A 20377-nucleotide genomic window follows, 5' to 3' on the forward strand; every position below is an offset into this window, starting at 1 on the left:
TATATAATGAACAAGAAAACAGACAGAACAGTCAAAATAATTTGGATGTAAGTTAGACTTTATGATGGTCACTATAATTGGATCCAATGTGCTGGTAATTGGGAGAAATGGTAGACAGAAACTTCAGATGACATGTGGGATACAAGAGAATAAACAGAAACCAGGATAAAATTGGCATGAACTGTGCCTCTATATTGATAGTTAATATTCCGTTAGAGCCACACATTTAGTTTATGTATTTAATGATGACTGCCCTGACAGAAAAATCCATAAAACAGCATATAAATGCTTTTAAAATTAAATCAATGATAGGTTTAATTGTTTGATCCATGCTATTGTTATTAATCTTAGAAAAAATCCAATTGACATGGAAACAAACAGGCAAGAAAGCACTAAAAATATCTTAAGACAGACAAAGCGGACACTACAAGGAGAATGTTAGCGAGGACTGTAATTTTGCAAGTATGTGAAACATACAGCTTTAAAAAAATATCAATTTGTACTGTTTGATTTCTGTCCAGTGCATCTGAACAAAACATTGGATGCGAGAGAATGGAAACAGGCCCACCTTCTGTCTGATTTTATCTCTGCAAGATAAACGTTGGCGGTAAGTTGTGATAAAATGAATGCTAAGTTAGTAGTATTATTGACTCATTCCTAACCTTGAGGGGGAGGAATGAATGGAACCGCAAGATGTGTTGCTCTGAAGAGTGCTATACAGGAGAACATTGTGATTTTGCAATTGTATATGGGGGAATCACCTAACTTTTTCACTCACTGATGAACTCACTGAATCTACATTGACATAGCATCTGTACTTTTGCTGCAACCCTCCTCAGCCATTTCAAGTCTGCACCATTTCAGACATTTCAATATCCACCTGTAATCTAAGACCTTCATCATCACTGTCAATTATCTGGCCAATTTTTGTGTCATCCACAAATGTACTTATCATCCCTGCATATTCTCAGCTATAATGGTGGAATATAGCATGAACAATAAGGGACCAAACACAGATCCTTGTGGTATGCCATTGGATACTGGCCTTCCGTCATAAAAACAGCCTTCTATCACCATCCTCTGTCTGCTATCAAAAAGCCAATTTGGAATCCAGTTTAATAAGAACTGAAAGAACTGCAGATGCTGTAATTCAAAAACAAAAACAGAAATTTCTGGAAAAGATCAGCAGGTCTGGCAGCATCTGTGGAGAGAAATCAGAACTGACATTTTGGGTCGAGTGATCCTACCTCAGAACTGAAACTTAATTCTGAGGAAGGGAAACTCAACCTGAAGTACTAACTCCCCACAGATGCTGCCAGACTTGCTGAGCTTTTCCAGCAATTTCTGTTTTTGTTTTGGATCCAGCTTTCCAAGTTACTCTGGATCCCATGTGCTTTTACTTTCTTTATCAGTCCCCTATGTGGGACCTTGTTAAAAGCTTTGCTGAAATCCATATAAACTATACCAACTAAACTATGTTCATCTATACACTTGGTCACCTCCTTAAAAAAGTCACGCAGATTTATTTGACATGACCTCCCTCTGCCAAAGTCAAAAAGTGTGGTGCTGGACAAGCACAGCAGGTCAGACAGCAACAGAGGATCAGGAGAGTTGACATGACGTTTCGGGCATAAGCGCCTAATCAGGAATCTGTCACATCGACTTTCCTGCTCCTTGGATGCTGCCTGACTTGCTGTGCTTTTCCAGTGCCACACTTTTTGACTCTGATTTCAGCATCTGCAGTCCTCACTTTCTCCCTCCCTCTGACAATGCAATGCTGACTATCCTTGACCAAACCTTGCCTATCTAAATACAGATAAATTCTCTCCTTCTGCATTTTCTTCAATAGTTTCAAGACCACTGATATGAGACACAGTGGTCTATAATTTTCTGGTTTAACTCCACCACCTTTCTTGAAAAATTGAACCATATTAGCTGTCCTCCAATCCTCTGGTATCTCCACTGAGGCCAGAGAGTAATTAAAATTTTAGGTCAGGGCACTTGTGATTTCTTTCCTCTTCTCTCACAGCAGTCTGGGATACAACTCCTCTGGACTTGGGGATTTGTCCACGTTTAAGAGAATCAAAACCTCCAATACTGAATATTAACTTAAGTTGAAGAACAGAGTGGGAGCTGAAACATTTTTGGGATTTTTGTTTTATAAAGCTGGAGGTAGATGAGCAAGTCTGTTAGCAAATTTCAAAACTGGGGTTGTGGTATTAGAATACATAAATTTCCCAAAATGCATTGGGAAGAACATTGTGCTATGGGTAGGAAAGAAGTAGACAATATGTATACAGGCAAACTTCCTTGATCCTGTGTCCAGGATGATAGGAGGCTGTTCTGAAAGAAGGTTGCCAATGTTAAGTTCTTAACTTTGCTTCTTTCTTTACAGATGCAGACTGACCTACTGAGTGTTTGTGGAATTTATGATTAAGGAAAGGAAAAATGGAAGCCCTGCAGCGTGGAAGCAGTTCCTTTAGCCCATACTGACCCTCTGAAGAGCATCCCACACAGAGTCTCACCCCTGCCCTCATAACCATGCACTTCTCATGGCCCATCCACTTAACCTGCACATTTTAGACTGTGGAAGGAAACTGCGTTCATGGAGAAGATGTACAAGTTCCACACAGACAGTTGCCCAATGCTGGAATTGAACCTAGGTCCCTTATGCTGTAAGGCAGTAGTGCTAACTACTGAACCACCATTCCACCCTTTCTGAAAAATGAAGCTAGACAGTAGGGTGGTGATCATAATAGAGGTGATCTAGCTAACAGAGTGTATAAAGTAACTTTGTTGAAAGTAATTATGGAAAGGGCATCAAAAAATATTGAGTAAAAGATATTTAACTGGAAGCAAAGCCATTTTCAATGACTTATGATGGATCCTAGCTTAAGGAAATCAAAAAAAGGAACTGCAGGATAAAGCAGTAACAGAACAATACAGAGATTCATGGAAGTGATTCTGTAGATCCAATTGAGCACATTCCTTTGAAGGCAGTCTCGAGTTTCCAAAGATAGTGCACTCTGGCAAAAGAAATAAAAGGTAAAATTAAGTAGAAAGCATATATATGCCAAAGTCAAGTTATCCAAGATGATTATGGGAGGGAGGGAAGTATAAAAGTTAACATAGGAGGCAAACCAAAGTTATGAGAAAATATTAGCAGGAAACATTAAAGTTAACTCTAAAACACTTGATGAACTTAAATGCTGTAAGGGAGACTGAGTCATCGAGTCATAGAGTCATAGAGATGTACAGATTAGAAACAGACCCTTCCGTCCAACCCGTCTATGCTGACCAGATATTCCAACCCAATCTAGTCCCACCTGCCAGCACCTGCCCCATATCCCCCCAAAACCTTCCTATTCAAATACCCATCTAGATGCCTTTCAAATGTTGCAATTGTACGAGCTTCCATCAATTCCTTTGGAGCTCATTCTACACATGTACCACCTTTTGCATGAAAAAGTTGCCCCTTAGGTCTCTTTCATATCTTTCCACTCTCGCCCTAAACCTATGCCCTCTACTTCTGGACTCCCCCACCACAGGGAAAAGACTTTGTCTATTTATTTTGTCCATGCCCCTCATGATTTTAAAAACCTCTTTATAAGGTCACCCCTCAGCTTCCGACACTTCAGGGAAAACAGCCCCAGCCTGTTCAGCCTCTCCCTATAGCTCAAATCCTCCAACCCTGGCAACATCCTTGTAAATCTTTTCTGAACCCTTTCAACTTGCACATCTTTCTGATAGGAAGGAGGACAGAATTGCATGCAATATTCCAACAGTGGGCTCACCAATGTTCAGTACAGCCACAACATGACATTCCAACTCCTGTACTCAATACTCTGACTAATAAAGGAAAGCATACCAAACACCTTCTTCACTGTTATATCTATCTGCAGCTCCACTTTCAACAAGCTATGAACCTGCACTCCAAGGTCTCTTTGTTCAGCAACACTCCCTAGGACCTTACCATTAATTGTATAAATCCTGCTAAGATTTGCTTTCACAAAATGTAGCACCTCACATTTATCTGGAAACAAAAAGCTACAAAGGCAGGCTTTGCTATGGTGTTTGAATTCAGGACTTGAGGTTTTCTAACCAATTGCAATATTTGGCTATGAAGATTACTCACACCTGACGGTTAAAGGTTCCATATTTAATGAGACTCTAGACCCCTTGGTTTTCTAAGTCATTTGTGAAGAATGTATTGCATGCTGTAAGGACCTGCAAAGAAAGTGGCTCCTCTAAATAGACAATAGACAATAGACAATAGGTGCAGGAGTAGGCCATTCTGCCCTTCGAGCCAGTACCAACATTCATTATGATCATCCTCAATCAGTATCCTGTTCCTGCCTTATCCCCATAACCCTTGATTCCACTATCCTTAAGAGCTCTATCCAACTCTTTCTTGAAAGTATCCAGAGACTTGGCCTCCACAGCCTTCTGGGGCAGAGCATTCCACACACTCACCACTCTCTGGGTGAAGAGGTTTCTCCTCAACTCTGTTCTAAGTGGCCTACCTCTTATTTTTAAACTGTGTCCTCTGGTTCGGGACTCACCCATCAGCAGAAACATGCTTCCTGCCTCCAGAGTGTCCAATCCTTTAATAATCTTATACATCTCAATCATACCCCCTCTCAGCGTTCTAAACTCAAGGGTATACAAGCCCAGTCGCTCCAATCTTTCAACATAAGATAGTCCCGCCATTCCAGGAATTGATCTCATGAACCTACGCTGCACTCCCTCAATAGCCAGAATGTCTTTCCTCAAATTTGGAGACCAAAACTGCACATAATATTCCAGGTGCGGTCTCACCAGGGCCCTGTACAGCTGCAGAAGAACCTCCTTCCTTCTATATTCAATTCCTCTTGCTATGAAGGTCAGCATGCTATTAGCTTTCTTCACTGCCTGCTGTACCTGCATGCTTGCTTTCATTGACTGATGTACAAGAACACCTAGATCTCGTTGTACTGTCCCTTTACCTAACTTGATTCCATTTAGGTAGTAATCTGCCTTCCTGTTCTTGCCACCAAAGTGGATAACCACACATTTATCCACATTTATCTGTCCACTCACCTAGCCTGTCCAGGTCACCCTGTAATCTCCTAACATCCTCCTCACATTTCACCCTGCCACTCAGCTTTGTATCATCAGCAAATTTGCTAATATTACTTTTAATACCATCATCTATAGCATTAATGTATATTGTAAAAAGCTGCGGTCCCAGCACTGATCCCTGCGGTATCCCACTGGTCACCACCTGCCATTCCGAAAGGGAGCTGTTTAAACAGGAGTAAACATTTGCCATACTGGCAGATTAATAGAAGATGGAATTTAACTCAGATAAGTGTGAGATGATGCACTTTGTAAGAAGTAACATGACAAGGGAATACTCATTGAGGGACAGAATAATAGGACGCTCAGAGGAACAGAGGAATCTTGCCCACAGACATGTGAACGTGGCAAAACAGGTTAATAGAAAAATTAAGATTAGATTGCCTATAGTGTGGAAACAGGCCATTTGGCCCAAATAATCCACACCAACCCATTTCCTTCTGACTAATGTACATAGCACTACAGGCAATTTAGCATGGCCAATTCACCTGACCTGCACAAGTTTAGGCTGTAGAAGGAAACACACGCACACAGGGAGAATGTGCAAACTCCACATAGACAGTTGCCCAAGGCTGCAATTGAACCCAGGTCCCTAGCTCTGTGAGGCAGCAGTGCTAACCACTGAGCCACCATGCCACCCCAAAAGAGATAAGAAACACTTGCTTTTCTCAGTTGAGACATAGATTCTAATAAAAGGGAAGTTATTTTGCAGATTTACGAAACTTTGGTTTTGCCACAGCTGGAGTACTATGTCTAGTCCTGGGCACCATACTACAGAAAGGAAGTGATTGGACTGGAGGGAGTGTAGAGGAGATTCACCAGGATGTTGTCTGGGGTGGAGTACTTCAGCTTTGAGGATATGTTAGATAAGCTTGGGTTGTTTTTCTTGCAACAGAGAAAGTTGAGGTGGACCTGACTGAGACGTATAAGACTATGATGGGCATGGACAGGGTGGATAGAAAGCAGCTGTTCCTCTTCATTGAAGGGTCAATAACAAAGGGACCTAATTTTAAGGTGAAAGGCAGGACGTTTCAAGGACAGTTGAGGAAAATATTTTTCTCAGCGAGAAGATGGTAGGGATCTGGCATAGTCTGTCTGTAAGGCTATTAGAAGTGGGTAACCACACAACCTTTAAAAAGTATTTGGATTATCACTTAAAATATCATAGGATGCAAAACTTTGGGCCAAGAGCTGGAAGGGGGAACTAGAGGAGGTTTGACGGTGCAGACTCAATGAGTTAAAGGCCTTCTTCTGTAATGCATAATTCTATCATTCTATGATTCAGTTCCAAATCTTTTATAATTAAAACTGTTACAGCATCCTTAATTATACTATTATCTCTCTTCTTTTCCCTTATTTATCATTTCTGAATACTTATTAACTGGGAATATTAGCAACATATCCCTGGCCTTATGTATGCCATGTCTTAATTAATGGATCTCATAATCATTGAGTCATAGGGATATATAGCACAGAAACAGACCCCTTTGGTCTAACTCGTTCAGGCCAACCAGGTATTCTACATAAATCTAGTCTCATTTGCCAGCATTTGGCCCATATCCCTCTAAAGCTTTTCTCTTCATATCCCACCCAGATGCCTTTTAAATGTTGTAATCATTCCAGCTGCCATCAGTTCCTCTGGCATCTCTTTCCATACATGCTCCACCCTCTGCATGAAACAGGTCCCCTTAGGTCCCTTTTAAATTTTCCCCCTCTCACCTTAAACCTATGCCTTTTAGTTTTGGATTCCCCCACTCTGGGGTAAAGACCTTGCCTATTTATCCTATCCATGCCTCCCATGATTTTATAAACCTCTGTAAGGTCATCCCTCAGCCTACTACACTCCAGGGAAAATAGCCCCAGCTTATTCAGCCTCTTCCTTTAGCTCAAAACCTCCAGCACTGGCAACATCCTCGTAAATCTTTTCTGAACCCTTTTAGGTTTCACAACATCCTTCCTATAGGAGGAAAGCCAAAATTGCATGCATTACTCCGATAGTGGCAGAACCAATATCTGGCACACCCGCAACATGATCTCCCAACTCCTATACTCAATGCAATGACCAATAAGGGCAAGCATACAAAATGCCTTCTTCATTATCCTGACTACCTGCGGCTCCATTTTCAAGGAATTATGAACCTGTACTCCAAGGTCTCTTTGTTCAGGGATTTTCAATAATCAACATGCTATTTTCTTTCCTTTTTATACAGAAGACTGTTTCATCGGATTGGGTTTCCACATTTGTTTAAGTTTCCAATAATTCTCCTTGACCCATTTCTGAGGACAGATAAGTGTATAAGTCCAGCCCTGATTTGCCTTCTAAGTCACTTGTTTGCAGCTCACCAACTTTTAGTTACACCATGACTTTGACGAGCATTTAATTTATTAGTCACTTTGTTGCTTTTGTTATTTTCCTCAATCTGACCCCTGTAAATTTTGAGATATTTCTGAATTCAATTTCCAGGCCTATTCCTTTGCAGTGTGCTATGATGAAGATTCCAAGGGTTCATGCACAACTCTCATCTACAAAACAATATTAAATGTCCGACCAGAGGAAATTCTGGGTATATGTTCCAAACAGGAGCACAGGATAGATTGCTGACTCCTCAGAGATATGAACTACATCCCTTTACCATGTTAGATCTATGCCTACATGTCTGTCATAGAGATGTACAGCATGGAAACAGACCCTTCGGTCCAACCCGTCCATGCCGACCAGATATCCCAACCCAATCTCGTCCCACCTGCCAGCACCCGGCCCATATCCCTCCAAACCCTTCCTATTCATATACCCATCCAATGCCTCTTAAATGTTGCAATTGTACCAGCCTCCACCACATCTTCTGGCAGCTCATTCCATACATGTACCACCCTCTGCGTGAAAATGTTGCCCCTTAGGTCTCTTTTATATCTTTCCCCTCTCACCCTAAACCTATGCCCTCTAGTTCTGGACTCCCCAACCCCAGGGAAAAGACTTTGCCTATTTATCCTATCCATGCCCCCCATAATTTTGTAAACCTCTATAAGGTCACCCCTCAACCTCTGACGCTCCAGGGAAAACAGCCCCAGCCTGTTCAGCCTCTCCCTATAGCTCAAATCCTTCAACCCTGGCAACATCCTTGTAAATCTTTTCTGAACCCTTTCAAGTTTCACAACATCCTTCCGATAGGAAGGAGACCAGAATTGCATGCAATATTCCAACAGTGGCCTAACCAATGTCTTGTACAGCCTCAACATGACCTCCCAACTCCTGTACTCAATACTCTGACTAATAAAGGAAAGCATACCAAACGCCTTCTTCACTATCTTATCTACCTGCGACTCCACTTTCAAGGAGCTATGAACCTGCACTCCAAGGTCTCTTTGTTCAGCAATACTCCCTAGGACCTTACCATTAAGTGTATAAGTCCTGCTAAGATTTGCTTTCCCAAAATGCAGCAACTCTGTCCTTCATCAACAGAAGGATAAATGCAAGTAAATGACTGAATGTTCTCCTTGTGCTTACATTTACAGTACCAAGCAAATGTTTTGGATTTTTGGAACATTCCACGATTCCTTGAGAGGGTCAGCAAAACGATTTTCAGCAAAATGCAAGCTATGCATTGTTATCTTGGCCATTCTCCTCAATATGAATTTAGCTGACAAAGCCTGAAAGATCGAAAGCATTTTTAAATGCAGGAGCAGTGAGATTACCATGATGTAATGATGTTATGGCCTTAAGACGTTATTTTTTCTTGGTCTCTTTTAAGAGAGATTGAACGAGAGGTGCTGAACTGCTTAGTTAAGACCTTGAGTAAACAGCTTAGACAGGCCTTAGAAAAACCCTGAATGCTTGTGGCTAACTCTTACAGATTAGGATTTCTGGGTTTTGGTTTTTCAGTAGCATGAGAAGCTATTGCGGTCTCAACAAAGTTGGAAGCTTGAGTGAATGTCTCCTGACTGCTATTCTCTCTGAATTTTCTCTTGAGGATGTTTTTCTCCCTGGATTGGAGAATCAGTGCCTGAATTTTCCTTATTACCAAGGGGTTTGTTTATGGGATGTTCCTATATTGAACAGCTCATTTGTACTCGTTGCTGCATCTATTGTTCTGTCAAGTTTCCAATAGAGTTGTTATTCTAAATTCCTCTCTCTTTGGTTGTATTTTAACTACAGTTTAAAATTGTGTTTTGCTTAACATTGAGTTGTTTGACCAATCACGTTGCATCTGGAACAGGCACTTTACATTTGCCTTTAAAAACAAGAAAAATTTATGTGCAAGGCTAGATTCTGGTCTGGTCCATAACAGTGAATGCGAGGATTTAATGCCTTTGCTTTTCAGGAAATTCAGTAATAAATTGGTACAGTAGATTTTCAATAATTAACCTGCTACTTTCTTTCCTTTTTATACAGAAGATTGTTTCATCGGATTGGGTTTCCACATTTGCCTTAAGCTTCCAATAATTCTCTTTGACCCATTTCTGACGACAGGTAGAATGAGTTGAGCATAGTTACCTGGAGCTCAAACTACTGCAGAACATTCAGTCTGATGAAGTGTGTGGGTAGTTTTATAACATTTTGAAGGAATTCTGAGAGCTAAGGCTGCAGATGACATTACAAAAACAGAAGCGGCATGAAGTAGGCGATCACAGACAATAGGCACAGTTTCTACAGAAACATAAGGATTACTAAAAATGAATCAATTGTAATATGGCTGCACTCTCAGTAAAATAAGATTTTTTGAATTATGAAATTCCTATCGATACCAGAAGAGATGGATCCCTTTTACTACTGGTTGTTTTCTGTACAAATCTTTAGATGAGGCAGGTCCTGGAGGCATGTCTCCTCACCTTGTTACATGATTGCAGTGTGGTGCCCCTCAAACAATGTAACCAGTTGTCTCTGCCTGTAATAGAAAAAGATGCTTATGTTCCTTTCTGGTTTATGGCTAATTATCTCACCAATAGAGAACTTGATTTTTTTTTCCCTGCTCTGCTTGTACTTATGTAATAGAAAATTTAAATGACACATTGCAAGTTATAATGAGAATGAAAGGGTATGATAGCACAGTGGGTCAATCTGGATGAACAATCCTGAGGCAAGAGTTCAAATTCCAGCATATTAGCTGGGGAATTTAAATTTATTAATTGAGTAAATCTGCAGCAAAAAGCTGCCTTGATTATAACAAATATGAAACTACCAGATTGTTGTAAAAAGCATACCTCGTTTGCTAATGTCCTTCAGCAAAGGAAATCTGCTGTTCTTACTCAGACCCATGTGTTTGCAGTTAATTCATCACTGTACTCTGAAATGTCCTAGCAAGAAATTTGTTTGTATCAAACTTCTATGAAAATGCCCAATCTGAATTTCATACAAGGGTAACAACCTCCCAATATTGACCTTGGCATTCGACATTACAAAGACAAATCTAGGCCAGTCGACTCTGCAAACTCCTGATTAAACCTGCAGGACTTGTCTCAAAACTGAGAGAGTAGACTTACAGACTAATCAATCAGTGGTCTGAGATGGACGTATTCATAAAATCAAACCTTTCGATCAGCATTCTGACTCCTTTAGCCTCCATGATGGGCATGTTCTGTACTGCAGCCTGGACAGACGTAGAAGAAGTGAGGGGACAGTCTGCAGGGAAATGTCTTTGGAATCATTAATGTTGGCTCTGGACATTATGAAGTCACATTTCATCAGGTCAAATATAGCCAAGGTAACCTCCTGCTGCCCTCCCACAAGTGATGAATCACATGCTATTTAACTCCACTTGGAGGAAACAATGAAGGCAATGAGGGCACAAAATGCACAAGGCTTCAACATCTATCAATGTCATAAGTTCGTTGATGCCATCACTGACCAAGTGAGGTGAGTCCTGAAGGAACTGGGACTGTGGTTAAGTGTGTAAAGAATCAACATAAGGCAAAAAATCATTCTTACCCTCATCCTCACTGACCTGCTTGTTGTACATGCATCTATAATGCCACTGATACCGTTGAATGCTACAACAATTTCAGTGAGACAAAGTTTTATTTTCACATTAAGAACATTCACTATCTTGCTGTATGTGGCATTCAATTGTGTTCATAGCATTATAGAATCATAGAATCCCTAAAGTGTGGAAGCAGGCCATTCAGCCCATCAAGTCCACACTGACCCTCCAAAGACCAACCGCCCCAGACCTATCCTCTTACCTGTTACCCCACATTTCCCACGGCTAATCCACCTAGCCGTCCATCTATTAAATGTGATAGGCGCACAACAGATCTTTGAGATCCATACATGAAGTCTTGTGGAGCATCAGTAGTAATAGATTTGTACTCTGCTGCACCCTGTAACTTCATGTCCTTCAATACATCATTATTACCAAGACAAGAGACCGAACTGATTCAATGAAGAGTGTGGGAGGTTATTCCAGGAGCATTACCAGACATACAAAAAATGCAAGACAACATACATTTTAAAAACCAGAAGCAGCATACCATAGTCAGAGCTAAGCTATCCCACAACCAGATGCATCAGATCAAAGTTCTGCAATCCTGCCATATCCTGTAAGTTAAACAATTAATGGGAGAAGGAGACTGAATTAACATTCCCAACCTAGATGATGGTGGAATCTGACACATTAGTGCAAAAGACTAGACTGAAGTATTTACAATTACCTTCTGCAGAATGGATATTTTATATGATCCCTACCATTATAGGTATGAGTTTTCAGCTCATTGAATTCATTCCATGTTTTAGCAAAAAAATGGCTAAGTACTTCAGATACAGTAAATGCTGTGTACTCCAACAAAACCCTGGCTGTAATGTAGAATAATTATGTTGAGTTAGATTGAAGAAATTTCTATTTGTCTTAGTCTAATTTGTCTTGCCGCATATCGTGTGATCATCACTCCTTGTCATGGATGCCCCACTTTCCCCCACCCCAGCCAAAGAAAACATGATTTCTCCACCCAGTCATTCCAGCCCTTGGCAGAATTATTTACATTTCAATTAGATCCCCCTTCATTCTCTTAAACTCCAGTAAGTACAAGCCCTGTTAACACAATCTCTCAGTTGACAAACCCAGGAATCAATATTTCATGATGTAAAGTGTGAGACTTGTATGTATATTTTTGAAGCCATGGCCATTTCTTTGAAAACACAGTATGAGAGTAATGGGCTTTTGTTTACATTGGGAGAATTTTACAAATGAACAAGGGAATTTGTTGTGCATTAGACTCCAGTTTGGATGCCCAGGAATTAACTCTTTCTTTTGATCAGGGTAAATATAGATAGGCAAAAGTGAGGACTGCAGATACTGGAAACTGGAGTTTAGATCAGAGAGGTGCTGGAAAAGCAGATCGCCTGGGGGAGAAAGAGCTTTTTTTAAGTTTCAATTCAGGCAGTTCTGCAGTGTCCTTTGCTGGGTAGAGCTCCTGTTAGAAAAAGTGTAAGAAATTTAATAAATGTTCCAGAAATGATATATTTTGTTAAAGTGAAGGAAAATGTCATCAATAGTGCTATAAAGCAGCACATGTTCAGCAATAACCTGCTCAGTGAGACCCAGTTTTTGTTCTGCCAAAGCTACTCTGTTTCTGACCTCATTATATCTCTAGTTCAAATATGGGCAAAAGTGCTGAATTTCAGAGGTGGGGTGAACAATACTGCCCTTGACATCAAGGCTGCATTTAACCAATGTGGCATCAAGGAGTACTAGCAAAATGGGAGTCAATTTGAATCTGCTGGTTAGCTTCATATCAGGCATACAAGAAGATAGTTGTGCTTGTTGGTCCTCTCAGCTCCAAGAAATCTGGAGTGTTCCAGGCTTAACCATCTTCAGCTGCTTCATCAATTACTTTCCCTCCATCATAAAATAGAATTGGAATGTTCACCAATGGTTGCACATGTTCAGCACCATTCATGACTCCTCAGATACTGAAGCAGTCAAAGTCCAAATGCAGCAAGTCATGGACAATAGCCAGGTTTGAGTTGAAAAATGGTAAGTAACATTTATGACACACAAATGCCAGACTATGACCATCACCAATAAGAGACAATCTAATCACCGACACTTCATATTCAATGGTATTACTATAATTGAATCCTCCACTATCAACATCCCGATGGCTACCACTGACCGGAAACTGAACTGAACTAACTATATAAATACAAAAGCTATTAGAGCAGCTTCAGGCGACTGACTGTTTGGAGTTTGCACATTCTCCCTGTGTCTGCATGGGTTGCCTCCATGTACTCCAGTTTCCTCCCACAGTCCAAAGATGTGCAGGTTAGGTGAAATGGCCGTGCTAAATTGCCAAGTGTTCAGGGATGTGTAGGTTAGATTAGATAGATTAGATTACTTACAGCATGGAAACAGGCCCTTCGGCCCAACAAGCCCACACCGACCCTTTGAAGGGCAACCGACCCAGACCCTTCCATTATATTTACCCCTTCACCTAACACTACGGGCAATTTAGCACGGCCAATTCACCTAATCTGCACATTTATGGACTGTGGGAGGAAACCAGAGCACCCAGAGGAAACCCACGTAGACACAGGGAGAATGTGCCAACTCCACACAGACAGTTGCCCGAGGCGGGAATTGAACCCGGGTCCCTGGTGCTGTGCGGCAGCAGTGCCAACCACTGTGCCACCGTGCCGTTGGGTGCATTTAGAGTAGTAGGGTAATGGATCGGGGTGGGTTACTCTTTGGACTTGTTGAACCAAATGGACTGTAGGGATTCTATGAATTCTATGAAAAAGAGCAGGTCAGAAGCTAAGAATCCTGCAACAAATAAATTACCCCTGACTCCCCAAAACCTGTTCACCATCTACAAGGCACAATTCAGATGTGAGATGAAATAGTCCTCATTTGTATGGAAGAATGCACCTTGGCTGACAGGGCCACTTGCCACCGTTATTTGCCACTTACCAGCCCAAGCCTGGATATTGTCCAGATCTTGTTGCATTCAGTATCTGAGAAGTTGTGAATGGTGTTGAACATTGTGCAATCATCAGCAAACATCCCCATTTCTGACCTTATAATCACTGATGAAGCAGTTGAAGATGGTTGGGCTGAGGAACAATGTTGAGGTGCTCCTGCAAGAATCCCTGGAGCTGAAATTACTGACCTCCAACAACCACGATCATCTTCCTATATGTCAGGCTTGGCTCTAACCATCAGAGAGTTAGCCTCTGATACCCATTGATTCCAGTTTTGCCAGAGCTCCTAATGCCACACTCAGTTGAATGTAGCCTTGGCATCAAGGGCTGTCACTCTCACTTCATCTCTGGAATTCAGCTCTTTTGTCCATGTTTGAGCCAAGGCTGTAATGAAGTGAGGAGCTGAGTGGCCCTGGTGGAACCGAAACTGGGTGTCACTGAGCAGGTTATTGGTGAGTAGGCTGTTTGATGGCACTGTTGCTGACACCTTCCATTACTTTACTGAGGTCAACAGTAGACTAACGGGATGGTTTGATTTATCCTGCTTTTTATTTACAGGACATGTCTGGGCAATTTTCTACATTGTCAGGGAGATGCCAGTGTTGTAACTGTACTGGAATAGCTTGTTCAGGGGAGCAGCAAATTCTGGAGCACAAGGATGTTGCCAGATCTCAAGTTAGACTTGAGATTCTTTAGGCTGTAGGAGACTGAGGGGGATCTGAGAGAAGTGTATAAGATCATGAAAGGCATGAATAAGGTGAATGTACTTAATTTTTTTCCCATCGAGGTTACTCTCGATGTGAAGATTAGATTAGATTCCCTGCAGTATGGAGAATTAAGGACTATAGGGTTTCAATTTGAGGTTTGAGGGGAAAAAATAAAAGGAAACCTGAGGGGCAACCTTTCTTACAAAGAGGGTGGTACGCATGTGGAATAAACTGCCAGAAAAAGTGATTAAGGTTGGTACATCAATGAAATTTAAAAGGGATTTGGACAAATACATTGATAGGAAAGGTTTAGAAGGACATGAGCCAAGTGCAGGGAACTGGGGTTAACATAGATGGACATGTTGGTTGGCATGGACCAGTTTGGGCTGAAGGGCCTGTCTCCAACCTGTAAGACACTATGACTCTATGACTCTCTCAGTCTTCAGTAATATTTCTGGAATTTTGTCAGGGCCTGTAGCCTTTGCAGTATCCTGTGTCTCCAATTATTTCTTGATATCACGTGGAGTGAACCAAATTGGCTGAAGGCTCGTATCTGTAATGCTGGGGAACCACTGGAGAAAGCCAAGATGAGTGATCCACTCCGCACATCTGGCTACAGATTGCTGAGAAAGCTTCAGCCTTATTGTTTGCATGGATGCACTGGGCGCCTCCATCATTGAGGATGAGGATATTTATGGAGCATCCTCCTCCTCCAGTGAGTTGTTTAGTTGTCCACCATTACTCATGACTGATATAGCAGGACTGCAGAGCTTAGGTCTGATCCATTGTTTGTGGAATCGTTTAGCTCTGTCTATCACTTGCTGCTTATGTTGTTTGGTGTGCAAGTAGTCCTGTTTGGTGGCTTCACCAGGTTGACAACTCATCTTCAGGTATGCCTGGTGCTGCTCTTGGCATGCCCTCCTGGACTCTCCATTGAACCAGGGTTGATCCCCTGGCTTGATGATAATGATTGAGTGGGAAATATGCCATGTCAATAAGGTCATAGATTGTGCTGGAGTACAATTCTGTTGTTGATGGCCTAAAGCACCTCAAGCTTGGCCAGTCTTGTGTTGCTAGATCTGTTAGTGCCACACAACATGATGGAGGCTATTCTCGATGGGAAGATTAGATTAGATTCCCTGCAGTATGGAAACATGCCCTTCAGCCCAATAAGTCCACACTGACCCTCTGAAGAGTAACCCACCCCAACCCATTCCCCTACATTTACCCCTGACTAATGCACCTAGCAACATGGGCAATTTAGTATGGTCAATTCATCTGGCCCACACATCTTTGGATTGTGGGATGAAACCAGAGCACCTGGAGGAAACCCACACTGACAAGTAGAAAATGTGCAAACTCCACACAGTCACCTGGAGGGGGGAATTGAACCCAGGTCCCTGGCACTGTGAGGCAGCACTGCTAACCACTGAGCCACTGTGCCACCCTAAAGGTGAAGGCAAGACTTCATCTCCACAAGGAATATGCGGTGGTCACTTTTAATGATACTGTCATGGAAAGGTGCATCTGCAATGGCAGGTTAGTAAGGATGAGGTCAAGTATGTTGGAAGATCAAGTATGTCCATGGGTGATGAAATATAATGTAGGAAATTGTGAGGTTATGCACATTGGCAGGAAGAATAAAAGAGATCAATATTATTTAAGTGGGAAATGACTGCAAAAGACTGCAGCACAGAGACATTAGAAGGTCCTTATGCATAATTCACAAAAATCTAACATCCAAGTTCACCAGGTGATAGTGAAAGCAAACTGAATGTTACCTTAATTTCAAAGGGAATGGTGAATGAATATGGAGAAGTTTTGCTAAAACGATTCAAGACGTTAGTTAGACCACACCTAGAATAGTGTGAAGGGCTCTGGGCCCATTATCTAAAGAAGACATACTGGAATTTGAGACGGTCCAAAGAAGGTTCACTAGGTCAATAAATGTTCTGGAGAGACTGTCTTATGTGGGGAGGTTGAATAGGTTGGACCTGTAGACATTGTAATTTTAAAGAGTGATCGTCAACATCATCGGGCAGCACGGTGGCACAGTGGTTAGCACTGCTGCCTCACAGCGCCAGAGACCTGGGTTCAATTCCCGCCTCAGGCGACTGACTGTGTGGAGTTTGCACATTCTCCCTGTGTCTATGTGGGTTTCCTCTGGGTGCTCCGGTTTCCTCCCACAGTCCAAAGATGTGCAGGTCAGGTGAATTGGCCATGCTAAATTGCCCGTAGTGTTAGGTAAGGGGTAAATGTAGGGGTATGGGTGGGTTGCGCTTCGGCCGGGCGGTGTGGACTTATTGGGCCGAAGGGCCTGTTTCCACACTGTAAGTAATCTAATCTAATCTAATCATCAGAACACATAAGATTCTAGGCACTTGACAGGGTAATTGCAGAGTGATTGTTTCCCCTTGTGGGAAGGCCGAGGACCAGAGAGCATAATCCCAGAATAAAGGGTTGCACATTTAAGACAAAGATGAGGTGGAATTTCTTCTTTGAGAGTAATGAATTTGTGGAATTCTTTACTGCAGAGAACTATCAAGGTTATGCCTTGGAGTGTAATGAAGGCTGAGAAAGACAGACTTTTAATCAGTAAATGTACCAAAGCTTACAGGGAAAAGGCAGGAAAGTGGAGTTGGGAATTATCACATGGCAGAGTAGACTTCATGGGCTGAGGGAGCTAATTCAACACCTACCCTCTTACGGTCTTATGGTGGATGCTGGATCACAAAATAGTTTTAACGTGAAGTTCCATGATTGATTTGAGAAACTCTGCCAAAGACACAAATGAATAATAAGAATTTAAAGTCCAGAGGTAAGTGATTTGAAATCCATTCAGTCAAATTCTCCTGGCCTGCTGGATGTTCTTTCAAATATTTATCCACTTCCTTCTTGTAAGCTGTTGTGGATTCTGTTCCCACACTATTCCTGGTGGGGAAGGGAATCAAAAGTCGTTGGGGGTGGATGGGAATGTGGAATTTGGAAAACAAACCAGTCAGATATAATCTTATAGATTGGCAGAGCAGGCTTGAGGTAAAGAATGTTCCAAGTTTGGAATGTTACCAATAATGGAGAGTTGTATCCAATAATGGAAAGGGACATGTCTCTTTGAATGTGGGTGCAAATAGCAAAGATGAAACTACAACAAATCAAGAAACAAAAACAGAAATTGTTGGAGAAGCTCAGCAGGTCTGGTAGCTTTTGAGGAGGAGAAACCAGAGTTGATTTTCTCCCCACAGATGCTGACAGCTCTGCTAAATTTCCGGGGCAATTTCTAGATCTGACGATGAAACTACAGTTGGCTTCATAGAAAGGAAAATAAAAACAATCTTCACAAACTCGAATAATCTGTTTTGCTGTTTTAACATTCCATGAAATTAGTGACTTTATAAACGACACGTGATTGTTTGTTGTTATGCTGTGCGTTTAGCTGTGTGTTTCCCGATCTTGTTTATTAACGGGAAACCTGATGTAAAATGTAGCTTGTGCCCGCCAAAACCGTGGCGCTCGATTTTCAATACAACCAGATTTCTCCTTAAATGTCAGAAAGGTTCGCCCTCGCAGTGGCACGGTTTGAAATTGTGTTTCATTAGCCGAATAGAAGCATTGGCAGCTCCTGAGGGAGGGCAAATGCCAAGTCATTTTCCTTATCTCCAGAACAGTAATAATGTCACTGCTGAAGCTTTTTCGTGTTGGGAGTCTGGTCTGTGAAGGATTTTCCGAGTGGAGTCTGTCAAAGAATCGACAGGAGGTGTCTAATTGGGCAAGTGAGAGCCTGGGACCGACGCAGCACTAGGCTGCCGCTGCCTTTTGAGAGATAACACTCTTCCCTTTCATGGCGCATTTCAACGTTGTTCAGAAAACCCAAAGAGACGGTTTAATATTGTCTCTGATTCTAACCAGGCTGCGAGATGCAGCTGAAGCAGGAAGGGGAGGCTCTGCTCATTATCGGGATTTGCTTTGATATGTGACCGTTCCACCACAACAACTCCGGATCTGCACACCCATTTAACGTCTTTAAATGCGCGCACTTGTTCATTCAAAAGTGACTTCAGCTTCCGAGGAAGTCCCGTCGGTTAAGCCCAAGCCGAGCGAGATGTGACTGACACGACCACAACATTCACGTCACTGCTCTCGGATCTTCAAATCCCATACTTAGGAAAATAAGCCCGAAGTCTCGACAAGTGAAGGGTTTGTAATATAAACAGCCAGCTTCACCCTAACCCTGCCAATCCTTCGGAGGAGCTTCCGAGATGAAGGCAGCGAGCATTTTTCAACTGTGCGTAACACTGTCATTGAGACGTACTTGCATCGGACTGAAATGGTAAGAGCTTCCCCTTGTATTTGCGGCGAAGTTACACTGATCACGCCAGAGCAATGTTATGCCCCTCTCCAAGAATGCTCAATCAAGAGAAAAGAAAAATCTAATTCAGTATCTTCTCACTATGCTGGAGAGAATTACTTGCGACTGAAGGAATGCTATTTAAGTATCGACGTAACCGCTTATTTTCTTGACTTTTTGTACATCTTAAAACCAACGTTTATAATCTAAATAGATCCTATAAATTGCATGTAATCTGATTCTATTTTGGACATCATAGCTGGTTTACATGGATATAAGTGCTCCATTCAGTTAAGGATGGGGGAGAGTAGGGGAATGAGGTGAACATAGTTGTTGCAGCCTTAAGACAACAGAGAAAAAAAATTGTTGGGTCGGCTGGCAAAACAAAATTAGGGACCAGTTTGTGTAATCTTTAAGACTCCGCTCGGTTTGAATGTTATCATACCGCTGATGAACCCAAATTAGAGTGGTCACTTAACGCTGAAAGATAAACATTAGTTGCAGTTTATAGTTAAAGTCGACAGAGAGAGCAAACATACCCTTCCGTATTTCCAATCTGATGAAGGACGAGAAGTGAAGTGGGTGCACTCAATCTGCTCAGTGATCCTTCAACTCCCATCAAATACCGCGCATCTCACCTTCAGGCTCATGGCCAAATAGCTGAAAGTTCTGTCAACAAACAAACAAACAGCCATTGCTGGAGAAACTCAGCGGCTCTGGCAGCGTCTGCGGAGAAAAGGCTGAGTTAACGTTCCGAGTCCAGAACAGGAGGCTTACTTTTCCCAGTTTATCCGAACTTTTACCGGTTCTGAAGAAGGGTCGGTGGACCCGAAACGTTAACTTTGCTTCCTCTCCACAGAGGCTGCCAGACCTGCTGAGTTTCTGTGTTTGCTTCAGATTTCCAGTTTTCGCAATTATTTGTTTTATTTGAAAATTCTTTCAAAATGGGAACTCGTCGGTTTGGGGATTTGTCATCTCGTTCTGAGATGCATGTGTTGCTGAAACTGTGTGCAATAAAGAGAAATGCTTTTTTTTAATGGAATAAGTCCTCCCAGGTACCTTCCAGCCCTTGATTTATTGATTTTTAACAGGCTGAAATCAATCCTTTAAGTTAGTGTTAGATATCAACCGCACCATTAGTGAGATTAGATTTCACAACAGTTTCCTCTGAAGAACTTTGCTATCATCTTTCCGGGATGTAAAAATAACTGTTCTTCCATTACCACGGTGTTAGATTGTGTCCTCAACCGCTCTTCCCGACAATTTCCTCCCAGTTCTAGTCTGTCTTCTGCGAGA

The 20377-nt window shown here is 41.9% G+C and overlaps 1 protein-coding gene and 1 long non-coding RNA gene across 5 annotated transcripts in view; one reads left to right on the plus strand and one right to left on the minus strand.

Annotated features, from left to right (window-relative positions):
* Positions 1-3001: 3001 nt before the first annotated feature.
* Positions 3002-19908, minus strand: LOC148147547 (uncharacterized). Its single transcript, XR_015759787.1, has 3 exons — positions 19621-19908; positions 9946-10001; positions 3002-3026 (listed from the first exon to the last, which is right to left on the minus strand). It is a non-coding gene; the product is annotated as an uncharacterized LOC148147547 (long non-coding RNA).
* The window catches only part of htr4 (5-hydroxytryptamine receptor 4), a 199945-nt gene continuing 198082 nt past the window's right edge, over positions 18515-20377 (plus strand). For all 4 annotated transcript variants that reach the window (XM_087995423.1, XM_087995422.1, XM_087995426.1 and 1 more), the window contains exon 1: positions 18515-19063. In XM_087995423.1, the coding sequence (XP_087851549.1) occupies positions 18993-19063 (71 nt within the window). In that variant the 5' untranslated portion in view covers positions 18515-18992. The remainder of the gene's footprint in view (positions 19064-20377) is intronic.

The sequence above is a fragment of the Chiloscyllium plagiosum genome, unplaced genomic scaffold (assembly GCF_037043375.1).
Source record: "Chiloscyllium plagiosum isolate Xiang-an unplaced genomic scaffold, Cpla_swu_hap1 HiC_scaffold_16, whole genome shotgun sequence".
Classification (NCBI taxonomy): Eukaryota; Metazoa; Chordata; class Chondrichthyes; order Orectolobiformes; family Hemiscylliidae; genus Chiloscyllium; species Chiloscyllium plagiosum.